Genomic DNA, 12,698 nt, shown 5'->3' with positions numbered 1-12,698 from the left:
ACCACCCCAACAATGCAAACTCCCCTCCCCAACACCCCAACAATGCAACTCCCCTCCCCAACACCCCAACAACTCCCCCTCCCCAACACCCCAACAACTCCCCCTCCCCAACACCCCAACAACTCCCCAACAACTCCCCCTCCCCTCCCCAACACCTCCCCCTCCCCTCCCCAACACCTCCCCCTCCCCTCCCCAACACCTCCCCCTCCCCAACACACCAACAACTCCCCCTCCCCTCCCCTCCCCAACACCCAAACAACTCCCCCTCCCCTCCCCAACACCTCCCCCTCCCCAACACCTCAAACTCCCCTACCCAACACCACAACAACTCCCCCTCCCCAACACCCCAACACCCCAACTCACCCCTCCCCAACACCCCAACTCACCCCTCCCCAACACCCCAACAACTCACCCCTCCCCTCTCCAACACCCCAACAACTCACCCCTCCCCTCCCCAACACCCCAACAACTCACCCCTCCCCTTCCCAACACCCCAACAACTCACCCCTCCCCTCCCCAACACCCCAACAACTCACCCCTCCCCTTCCCAACACCCCAACAACTCACCCCTCCCCTCCCCAACACCCCAACAACTCACCCCTCCCCTCCCCAACACCCCAACAACTCACCCCTCCCCTCCCCAACACCCCAACAACTCACCCCTCCCCAACACCCCAACAACTCACCCCTTCCAAACACCTCTACAACCCACCCCTCCCCTCCCCAACAACTCACCCCTACCCTCCCCAACACCCCTACAACTCACCCCTTCCAAACACCCCTACAACTCACCCCTTCACAACACCCCAACAACTCACCCCTCCCCTCGCCCCTCCCCAACAACTCAGCCCTTCCAAACACCCCTACAACCCACCCCTCCCCTCCCCAACACCCCAACAACTCACCCCTCCCCTCCCCTCCCCTCCCCAACACCCCTACAACTGCCCCCTCCCCAACACCCCTACAACTGCCCCCTCCCCAACACCCCTACAACTCCCCCCTCCCCTTCCCCCAACACATCCTTCCCTCCCTAAAACTCCTACTACCCACCCCTCCCCTCCCCCATTCCCATCCCCAACACCACTACTACCCACCGCTCCCCCGCTCCCATCCCTTTCCCTATCCCATCCCGTCCCCTCCCCAACACCCCTACTACCTACCCCTACCCTCTCCCAAACACACCCTCCCCAATATCCACCTCCATACCCTTCCCTCTCCCTCACCTCTTCCCTCTCCCCCTTCCCAACACCCCAACTCCTTCCCTCTCCCCAACACCCCAACCCCTTCCCCCTCCCCCTCCCCAACAGCATCCCAACTCCCACCTGTAATGTATACGCCTGTGAGTATGCTCACAGGTTTGTCGAGCTGTTGAGTTGGGAGTGATTTAGCCAGTCACGTGATGTTCACAAGACTCACTAAAACCCCAGCCAGTTGGATTTGGGGGATTCACGATGAGGCAGGTGCTTGTGAGTCTGGTGGATGAACTAGTAATGTGTAGTGTGATTGTTAAACCTTTGCTGATGAACCAACTCGTTGTTAATAGCAATGTGTTGCTATGAATTCTTAAGCCAAGAACCCATGAAGCAAATACATTACACCACCCTCTCCCGTAACCCTTCCATCCCGCCAACACCCCTTTTCCATCCACTCCCCCCAAGCCCCTTATCCCCCTCCCCTCCCCAACACCCACCTCCATCCACACCCTACCCCTCTCCTCTCCTCCCCCACTGCCTTCCAACACCTGCCTCCCTTCCCCTTCCTTCTCTCTCCCGGTACGCTCCCCTCCGCTCCCGGTACTCTCCCTACCCTTGCACCAGTCCCGGTATCTACCTGACTTTATGTCTCGTTGTCGAAAATGGATTCATGTCATGTTTGGTACTGGAATTGACCTGCATCACAATAGAGGGCCCTTTTCTGAGGTGGTCGGTTTCCATAGGAACAGACACTCATCAATGATGGTGGAATAGAAAGAGAGGATATTGGTCGGAGGGGAGGGTCTGGGCATCAATGGGCAGGGCTAGGTAACCAGGGGAGGGCTTGGATATCTATGGGAGGGGCTGTGTAACCAGGGGCGAAAGCTGGGTATCGAAGGGAGGGGCTAGGTAACTAGGTGAGGGAGTGGATATCTATGGGAGCGGCTAGGTAACCAGGGGTGGGGCAAGGTAACCAGGGGAGGAGGTGGGTATTTATGGGAGGGACAAGGTAACCAGGGGAGGATGTGGGTATTTATGGAAGGGGCTAATTAACCAGGGGAGGGGCTGGGTATCTTGGCAAGGGACTAGATAACTCGGGGAGGGGCTTAGTAACCATGGGAGGGACTAGGTAACCAGAGGAGGGACTAGTTATCTATTCTAGGTAACTCGGGGAGGGGCTGGGTATTTAGGGGAGGGACTATATATCTATGGGAGGGGAATGGTAACTAGGGGAGGGACTAGCTATCCATTCAAGGGACTAGGTAACCTGGGGAGGGGCTGGGTAACCAGGGCAGGGGTTGGGTATCTACAGGAGAGGCTGGGTATCTCGGGTAGGATCTGGGTAACTAGGGCAGGGGCTGGATACCTATGGGAGGGCCAGTGTAATCAGGGGAGGGGCTGGGAAACCTGTTTTTGGTTCAAATTTAATGGTGCCATTACCAAATAGGAGGTAGAATATGCCCCTTTTGAAAGGGGCACAACCAGTAAAAGTGTAACTTAAACAAGGTTCAAAGGAAACTTAACCAATTCAATCAAAATTCGGTTTCGAGGGGTGATGATACACTCCAGTCCCTCCGGTGCCCACGGGTCACGGAAGGCCTCAAACGTACCGGTGAACACTGCGTGCTCCATCTCCAGGGACACCCGGGCATGAACGTAGCTGCGGAAGAGAGTCACGCAGCCGGACCGAGTGACCCCCTCGACCGCCCGTTGTGTGGACCTCTTAATGGCCACCTTGGCCAGGCCCAGGAGTAGGCCTCGTGGAGGTCCTCTGACTTACCTGTCTCCTCCGCACCGGGCGGCCAAAGATCAAGAGCGTGGGACTGAAGTGCAGCCAAAATCTGAGGAGCAGCCCCTTCAAATTGTGGAAGAGGGGCTGCAACCTCTCACACTCTGTGCGTACTTGGAACACGGACTCCTCCAGACTGCAGAACTTGCAGGTGGCCTGGGAGTCTCTGAATCTGCTTCAATATTTATTGCACAGGACTGCTCTGTGCAACAGCCTCCATGTCAAGTCCCCAATAGAAAAGGGGAGGACTCCCATTTAGAGAGCTCCCATGAGAGACCTTACCTCCTCCAAGGCTGGATATCTATGGGAGGGGCTGGGTAGTTATGGGAGGGACTAGGTAACCCGGGGAGGGGCTGGATATCTGAGAATGGCTCGGTAACCAGGGGAGTGGCTGGGTATCTAGAGGAGGGGCTTAGTATTTATGGGAGCAGCTAGGTATCGAGGGCTGGGTATCTAGGGGAGGGGCTGTGTATCTAGGGGAGGGGCTGGGAAACCAGGGGCGGAGCTGAGTATCCAGGGGAGGAGCAGTGTATCTATGGGAGTGGATGGGTATCTAGGGGAGGGGCTGGGTAACCAGGGGAGGGGCTGGGTACTCATTGGAAAGGCTGGGTATCTGTGGGAGGGTCTAGGTCACCAAGGGAAGGGGCAGGTATCTGTGTCCAGGGCATGTCCAAACGGTGGCTGAGGGTGAGGATGTGGAGAGTGTGCAGGAGCAGCCCATAAAGGAAACCCCTCCCCCCCGTGCAGAATGGAATGGCACAGAGGGAATTCCCCAGAGATATGAGCTGCCGGCTCCCGAGGGGGTTTCGGGGTTGGACATCAATGGGGAATTCCATCTGAATGGGGGTCAGCTCAGACAGGATCGCTCAACACCATAAAAAAGGAAAACCAAGCACGAGAGTTTATTTCTAGAGGGATAGAATTGAAAAGCAGGGAAATTATGCTAAACCTGTATTGAACCTTGGTTAGACCACACTTTGAGTACTGCGTACAGTTCTGGTCAACATATTATAGAAAGGATATAGAGGCACTGGAGAGGGTGCAGAGAAGATTTACATGGATGATACCAGAAATGCGAGGGTATATATCAGGAGAGGATGAACAGGCTGGGTCTCTTTTCTCTTGAAAAAAGAAGCCTCAGGGGTGACTCAATTGAGGTCTTTAAAATTATGAAAGCACAGATACAGAGAGAATGTTTCCACTTGTGGGGAAGAGCACAACTAGGGGCCATCGATATAAGATAGTCACCAAAAAATCCAATCAGGAATTCAGCAGAAACTTCTTTACCCAGAGAGTGGTGAGAATGTGGAACTCGCTACCACAGGGAGTGGTTGAAGTGAATAGTATAGATACATTTAAGGGGGAGGCTAGACAAGCATATGAGGGAGAAGGGAATAGCGGGTTATGCTGATAGAGTTAGATGAGGAAAGAGGGGAGGCGACTCGAGTGGAGCATAAACACCGGCATGGACTGGTTAGGCTGAATGGTCTGTTTATGTGCCGTATATCCTGTGTAATCCTACGTAAAACCTAGGCTCTGCCCTCTCAGGTGGATGTAAAAGATCCCAAGACACTATTTTGAAGGAGAGCAGGGGAGTTATCCGCGGTGTCCTGACCAATATTTATCCCTCAATCAACGTCACTGAAGAAACAGATTATCTGGTCATTATCACATTGCAGTTTGTGGGATCTCATTGTGTGCAAATTAGCTGCGCCTAACTGAAATTAGTACAGTGACTACACTATACTTAAAAGAATTTAATTGTAAAGTACTTTGGGACACCTGGTGGTCCTGAAAGACGCTATATAAATGCAAGTTCTTTCTTTCAATGTCAAAACTTGCCATGACAGATTTTGAACTCGCAACTTGTGTGTTGCTGGTCCAGTACCACGGCACCAACACGCCGTCAACTCTGGCTCAGTTGGTAGCACCCTCGCCTCTGAATCAGAACGTTGTGGGTTCCAGCCCCACTCCAGAGGCTTGAGCACAAAATCCAGGTTGACACTTCCAGTGCCAGTACTGAAGGAGTGCTGCACTGTTGGAGGTGCTGTCTTTTGGATGAGACGTTAAATTGAGGCTCTGCCCTCTCAGGTGCACGTAAAAGGTCCCATGGCACTATTGCAAAGAAGAGCTGGTCATTTATCTCATTGCTGTTTGTGGCAGCTTGCTGTGCTCAAATTGGCTGGCATCTCCCTACTTTATAACAGAAGGTTGTGGGTTCATAGCTCCACTCCAGGGACATGAGCACAAAAAATCTATTCTGACAATCCAGTGCAGTGCTAAGGGAGCGGTGCACTGTCGGAGGTGCCGTCTTTCAGATGAGATAGTAAAACCGAATCTGCACTCCTCAAGTGGACATAAAAGATCCCAGGGGATTGTTTCAAAGAGAAACAGGGGAGTTATCCCCGGTGTCCTGGCCAATATTTAGTCCTCCTCATCATAGGCAGTCCCTCGGAATCGAGGAAGACTTAAAATGAGTCCTTAGGTAGTCCAATACGAGAGCCACAGTCCTTGTCACAGGTGGGACAGATAGTCGTTGAGGGAATGGGTGGGTGGGACAGATTTTCCGCACGCTCTTTCTGCTGCCTGCGCTTGGTTTCTGCATGCTCTCGGCGATGAGACGAGGTGCTCGGCGCCCTCCTGAATGCACTTCCTCTACTTAGGGCGGTCTTTGGCCAGGGACTCCCAGGTGTTGGTGGGGATGTTGCACTTTATCAGGAAGGCTTTGAGGGTGTCCTTGTAATGTTTCGTTTGCCCACCTTTGACTCGTTTGCCATGAAGGAGTTCCAAGTAGAGCGCTTGCTTAATTCCTCAATCAGCATAACAAGAAACAGATTATTTGGTCATTATCACATTGCCCCCCCCCCCCCTCCCCATGATATCCATGCTCCTCTAATTCTGCCCTCTTGAGCATCCCTGATTACAACTGATCTAAAGTGATTGGGGGAAGGTGTAGAGGAGATATGAGGGGAAATTTCTTCACCCAGAGGGTGGTGGGGGTCTGGAACTCACTGCCTGAAAGGGTGGTAGAGGCAGAAACCCTCACCACATTTAAAAAATACTTGGATGTGCTCTCAAAGTGAGATAACCCACAGGGCTACGGACCTAGAGCTGGAAAGTGGGATTGGGCTGGGTCGCTCTCGGTCGGCCGGCGCAGACACGATGGGCCGAATGGCCTCCTTCCATGCTGTAAATGTCTATGATTCTATGAACTGCTCAACCATCGGTGGGCTGTACCTTCAGCTACCTGGGCCCTAAGCTCTGGAACTCCCTGCCTAAACCTTTCCGCTTCTCTACCTCTCTTTCCTCCGGTTAAGAAAGCAAATGGCATGTTGGCCTTCATAGCGAGGGGATTTGAGTACAGGGGCAGGGAGGTGTTGCTACAGTTGTACAGGGCATTGGTGAGGCCACACCTGGAGTATTGTGTACAGTTTTGGTCTCCTAACCTGAGGAAGGACATTCTTGCTATTGAGGGAGTGCAGCGAAGGTTCACCAGACTGATTCCCGGGATGGCGGGACTGACCTATCAAGAAAGACTGGATCAACTGGGCTTGTATTCACTGGAGTTCAGAAGAATGAGAGGGGACCTCATAGAAACATTTAAAATTCTGACGGGGTTAGACAGGTTAGATGCAGGAAGAATGTTCCCAATGTTGGGGAAGTCCAGAACCAGAGGTCACAGTCTAAGGATAAGGGGTAAGCCATTTAGGACCGAGATGCGGAGGAACTTCTTCACCCAGAGTGGTGAACCTGTGGAATTCTCTACCACAGAAAGTTGTTGAGGCCAATTCACTAAATATATTCAAAAAGGAGTTAGATGAGGTCCTTACTACTAGGGGGATCAAGGGGTATGGTGAGAAAGCAGGAATGGGGTACTGAAGTTTCATGTTCAGCCATGAACTCATTGAATGGCGGTGCAGGCTAGAAGGGCCGAATGGCCTACTCCTGCACCTATTTTCTATGTTTCTATGTTTCAAGACGCTCCTGAAAACCTACCTCTTTGACCAAGCTTCTGGTCACCTGCCCTAATTTCTTCTTATGTGGCTGAGTGGCAAATGTAATTTTTTTGTTTGATAACACTCCTGTGAAGCGCCTTGGAGGCGCTATATAAATACAATATGTTGTAAATCCAGATTGCGGGGAGGTAGGCAGAATGACGGAGAGTCTGTGGTTTAGAATGGGGGGGGGGGGGGGGGGGGGGTTATTGTTTCAGAAGCTTGTTGGTTTCAGTTTGTATTTCCCTGAAAAGCGTGCGTCTTAATGCGGGAATGGAAAGTGAAAGTGAAACTTAAGCCAGGCTGAGTTTCTCGCCCCACCGCCCCCGCCCACCACACCACGGATCTGCAGGAAACAACACTCCGCTGCTGTGTGTGTGCCGTCCATCAATCCTCATGGCATTCTCCTGCTCGTCCTCCTCCCTCTTCAAGAGCGACCTGACCTGCTCCGTGTGCCTCGACTACTTCGAGGACCCGGTGCTGACCCGCTGCGAGCACACCTTCTGCCGCCGCTGCCTGCTGGAGTTCTGGAGCCAGCAGCAGCGCAACATCTGCCCCATCTGCCGCAAGATCTGCCCCTCCGACCACCTGCCCAGGAACCGGGCGCTGGCCGGGGTCATCGAGTCCCTCAGGAGGCAGGAGGGCGCGCAGGTCTGCTCCCCGCACCAGCAGAAGGTCGCCTTCTTCTGCAAGGACGACCAGGAGCTCATATGCTGTCAGTGCCGGGATGCCCAGCCACACCGCAGCCACACCACCATCAGCATGGAAGAAGCCTTGGCTGAATATAAGGTGAGGAGAAATGCATTTCTAACACCGTAAATAGAAGCTAAGGCATCCTCGACTTCAGGGCACTGCCTAAGGAGAAGCTAAGCCACGAATAAATCCAATGGGGGAATTCAGAAGCAACATCTTTACCCAGAGAAGTTTAGCTGTGAGGAAAGATTGGACAGGGTGGGTCTGTTTTCTTTGGAGGGGAGAAAAAAACCAAAAAAAGAAAAACACAAAAAAACAAAAAAAAAGGGCATTGTAAATGTCTGGAGTGTCACCCAGGTCGGGTGGCACCGTTTAATGTTTTATGTTTTTGCAGGTGAACTCCAAAAAGAGTTAAAGGAGGGGAGACCTGATTGAAGTGTATAAAATTATGAGGGGCCGAGATAGAGTGGATAGAAAGGACCTATTTCCCTTAGCAGAGGGGTCAACAACCAGGGGGCATCGATTTAAAGTAATTGGTAGGATGTTGAGAGGGGACATTTCTTCACCCAGAGGGTGGTGGGGGTCTGGAACTCACCGCCTGAAAGGATGGTGGAGGCAGAAACCCTCACCACATTTACAAAGTACCTGGACGCGCACTTAAAGTGCCGTAACCCGCAGGGCTACGGACCGAGAGCTGGAAAGTGGGATTCAGCTGCACAGCCCGGCAGGGACAGGACGGGCCAAAATGGCCTCCTTCCTTGTTGTAAATTTCTGTGGTTCTATGAGAGTAGTGAGAATGGGGAACTCAACTGCCACATGGATTAGTTGAAACGAGCAGTATAGGTGCATTTACGGGAAAGCTGGATAAGTAGGAATAAAGGAACAGAAATCGGCCATTTAGCCCCTTAAATATCTTAACTCCATCTACCCATCTTGGTTCCATAACCCTTAATACCCTTGCCTAACAAAAATTTATCAATCTCACTTTTGAAATTTTCAATTGGCCCCCTAACATCAACAGCTTTTTGGGGAGAGAGTTCCAGATTTCCACTATCCTTTGTGTGAAGTAATTCCTGGCATCACCCATGAACGGCCTGGCTGTAATTCTTAAGGTTATGTCCCCTTGTTGTGGACTCCCCCACCACCATCAGAGGAAACCGTTTCTATCTACCCTATCAAATCCTTTAAATGGCTCAATCACATCGTCCTTTGATCTTCCATATTCAAAGGGATACATGTCTAGTCTATGCAACCTCTCCTCATAATTTAACCCTTTTTAGCCCTGGTATCATTCTGGTCAATCTAAGTACATGAGGGAGAAAGGAATAGAATGATATGCTGATAGTGTGAGATGAAGTAGATTAATTTAATGTAATCTAATTTCTATTTTTAAATTAGAGTTCAGGGGTAAAAACAGGAACCACTTTTTCCACAAAAAGTGTACTGGAAATCTGGACTGCTTTCCGCCAATAGGCTGTGGATGCTGGGGTAGGTCAATGGAAATGTTGAAGAGAGAGATCGATAGAGTTTTGTTAGGTATGGATGTCGAGAGATAGGGATCAAAGGCGTGTAATTGGGCTAACTACGATCGAATTGAAGGACGGGATAGGCTCGAGGGGCTGAATAGCCTGCTCTCGTTCCTATCCATTTGCTGATAGTCTGGTGTCTGCTTAGTTATGATATTTCACCATCAGTGTAGGTTTAACCTGGTCTATTCCTTCAAGCTCACTGCTCCTGTTGTTTTAATTTCAGCTGGGAGCATACAACAACAACATGTATTTATATAGCGCCTTTAACGTAGTAAAATGTCCCAAGGCGCTTCACAGCAGTGTTATAAGACAAAACAGATACATTTGACACTGAGCCACATAAGAAGAAATTAGTGGGGGCAGGTGACCAAAAGCTTGGTCGAAGAGATAGGTTTTAAGGAGCGTCTTAAAGGAGGATAGAGAGGTTCAGGGGGGAGTTCCTGAGCTTGGGGCCCAGGCAGCTGAAGGCACGGCCACCGATGGTTGAGCAGTTATAATCAGGGATGCTCAAAAGGGCAGAATTTGAGGAGTGCAGACATCTCGTGTTGTGGGGCTCAAAGAGATTACAGAGATGGGGAGGGGGGCAATTAAATTAAACCAGTGGGCTCGTTGCTTCCTTCTCCCCCAACCCTGTCTTTCTGTCTATGTGAGACTCGCTCCATCTCCATTGTCTGTCTGCCTGCTCGTATCTTTATCTCTGCAGCCTGCGTGTAGGTCCCCCTGTCTTTCACTCTCTCTCTCTCTTATTGTATGCGTATTCGACTTAATCTTCTGAATTGGCATCTCATGCAAATTCCTCCCAGTAAGAAAGACTAGTGTCAGTAATTTTTTTTCATTTTTTTTTATTCGTTGCCAATCTTTCCAATTCTTTGTCAAATCACAAACGCCAGAGGTCACCTTGCACACATCAAGGATCACTCTGCGCCAATGCTCTTAGCCAAAAGACCTAGAGCCACTGCACCGTTCCTGGAAGTACTGCAATACCAGGTTCGTGCCATGGAGGTGGATGGGTCAGGCCCCCCCACACACCTCCATGGAGGTGGATGGGTCAGGCCCCCCACACACCTCCATGGAGGTGGATGGGTCAGGCCCCCCACACACCTCCGTGGAGGTGGATGGGTCAAGCCACCCCACCCACCAATGCTGACCATGAAACTGCCGGATTGTCGTAAAAACCCATCTGGTTCAGTCATGTCCTTTAGGGAAGGAAATCTGCCGTCCTTACCCGGTCTGGTCTACATGTGACTCCAGACCCACAGCAATGTGGTTGATTCTTAACTGCCTTCTGCGGTTCAAGAAAGCGGCTCACCACCACCTTCTCGAGGGCCGGTAGGGATGGGCAATAAATGCCGGCCTTGCCAGCGAAGCGCACATCCCACGAACGAATTTTTAAAAAAAATTTCCATTGATACAGCAACATTCAATATCTCAGGACATCCCAAGCGCCTCACAGCCAATGACGTACTTTTTTAAAAAAAGAAATGTGGTTACTGTTGTAAGGTAGGACAGTACAGTAAGAACACAATAACGGGCAGCGTGAAGGTCAGGCACAGATCTCAGTGTTTGATATTTATACTGAACAGAGCCATTAGGGTGTGGGCTTGTACTGCACACTTCTGACTCTTGCATGAACCTCTCACTCTCTCTCTGTCTGTTTGTTCCTCTGCTCCACCACCTGTAGCAGAGCCCTCGCTCCCCCCACCCCCGCTACCCGCCCACTCCCTCTGTGCTTTTTCCGACTCTTACTCGAAATCTCTATTCCATGCGTCTCCACGCCCTCCAACAGCCTCTCTGACTGTGGCTCAGTGGGTGGAACCCTCGCCTCCAGTGTGGCCAGATTCGCGATAGCTCAACAAAGGAATGCTCTGTTTTATAAGGGCAGAAGAATAAACCCGAAAGTATTTGTCGAGGAAATATTTAGCTTAAATTAACTCAGGCGGAGACTTTCAGAACTGCACTTCGAGAGAAAGAATTTATTTTAAAAAGCAAGATATCTTGGAGAGCCTGCTTGGACCGTACCAAGGCAAAAACTCTGCCGTACAGGCAAATTGTCCCTATCTTTATACAGAAATTGAATACAGAAATATAAAAGGAATCTTATTCATTAGACTCGCGAGTACAAAGGTCGTCTCGGGAGGTACACACTCTATCTATCCTTGCATAGTTTCTCTCTGTTCACAGTCTGATAAGCAAAGGCAAAAGGAGACTTCCTTTTAATACCAGATGGTCATTTAATTGCATCTCTAAGTTTCAAGGCTAAAAAAGCGTGGCTATTTTTCTAGTCCTATTATTTCTTTAAGCATAGCAAAAACTGAATTTAACCCTTCCCTTTTCCATAAGCCATAGATTCATAGATCCTTTCTTCCACAATTCCCTCCTTGTTGATCTTTTTATTGTTTTAGATCAACACAATTTCCTGTATTCTCTTCTTGAGCAAAAGGGGGTTCATACCCTTCAGGATAGGGTCGCATTTGGAGATAATCGTCTTCATCAACCTTTTCCTCTAAGCGACTTAACCTTCCTTTCATGCATACACTTTTTCTTTCTATTTCGGAGAGCAGGCCTATTACTTGACTAATTACATTTTTTAATTTTATCCACATTCCGCAAAGGATTATTAATAATACAAGCATAACCACACCTACGATTACTATGGGGTGTATAGCAAGCTTCAGTACTGCTGTAGCTTTTGGGGACCATCCGGTAAACACATCCCACCAGTGGTGTACTGTCAAAGAGGTGACTTCGTCTGCGATTCTCACTAGTTGCCCCTTCTTGTAACTCATTTCGACTCTAAATTGGTGGATGTCTCTGCCTTGCTTTGACAGAGCTTCCTCAATTTTCTTGTCATTCCGTATCACATTGTGCAGTCTGGTCAGATTAATTACGGGGGGTAAGGGTTCAATCTTGTGCAGAGACAGATATTTTTCAACATTTTGCCACTGCCCAAAGGTATAAGTTCTTTTTACTTCAGGGTCATACAGGGTGTAGACTCTTCTCACGCATGTATTAATGGGGGGTTTATACAAAATTCCATCCAGATAGACAGGTTTATTTCCTGTCACACAGACCTCATTCTGTCCTATTTCCGTAATATCGGTGTCATTCGTTAGCTTTAATTCCCATTTACATACTTCAATGGAGTGCTGCAGTGCGCATGGTTCGTGTATGGCGGTCTGATAGGGACATACCATTCCGAATGGCCACCTAGCACATCCCCTCTGGTGATGTGTCATATTCTTCTCATCGACCCAATCTCCTTTAAATTCTGGGTACCAGAAGTTCTGTCCAAACAGCTGGGGCATTACTTGGAACTGACACCAAATTTCTTTTCGTGTCATACTTACTATCTCTACAGTAATGTTACATCCTTTTGAATTACAACTGGTATATCTTTTTTGAGGGCTAATGGTTAAATTAAGAAGCTTATCTCTTTTGTTAATTTCCAGCAACCTTTCCCATGTGTTAGCATGGAAGGATAATATTTTCCTTTCTAACT

At 49.8% G+C, this 12,698-nt stretch overlaps 1 protein-coding gene across 1 annotated transcript in view; it reads left to right on the top strand.

Moving 5' to 3' along the window:
- Positions 1-7,324: 7,324 nt before the first annotated feature.
- LOC139230392 (E3 ubiquitin-protein ligase TRIM39-like) overlaps positions 7,325-12,698 on the top strand; it is a 29,882-nt gene continuing 24,508 nt past the window's right edge. Inside the window, exon 1 of the mRNA XM_070862222.1 lies at positions 7,325-7,766. Coding sequence (XP_070718323.1) covers positions 7,374-7,766 — 393 coding nt within the window. The 5' untranslated portion in view covers positions 7,325-7,373. The remainder of the gene's footprint in view (positions 7,767-12,698) is intronic.

Source organism: Pristiophorus japonicus, chromosome 19, assembly GCF_044704955.1.
Source record: "Pristiophorus japonicus isolate sPriJap1 chromosome 19, sPriJap1.hap1, whole genome shotgun sequence".
Classification (NCBI taxonomy): Eukaryota; Metazoa; Chordata; class Chondrichthyes; family Pristiophoridae; genus Pristiophorus; species Pristiophorus japonicus.
The sequence above is the reverse complement of the archived record's forward strand: the minus strand, read 5'-3'. Positions and strand labels throughout refer to the sequence as shown.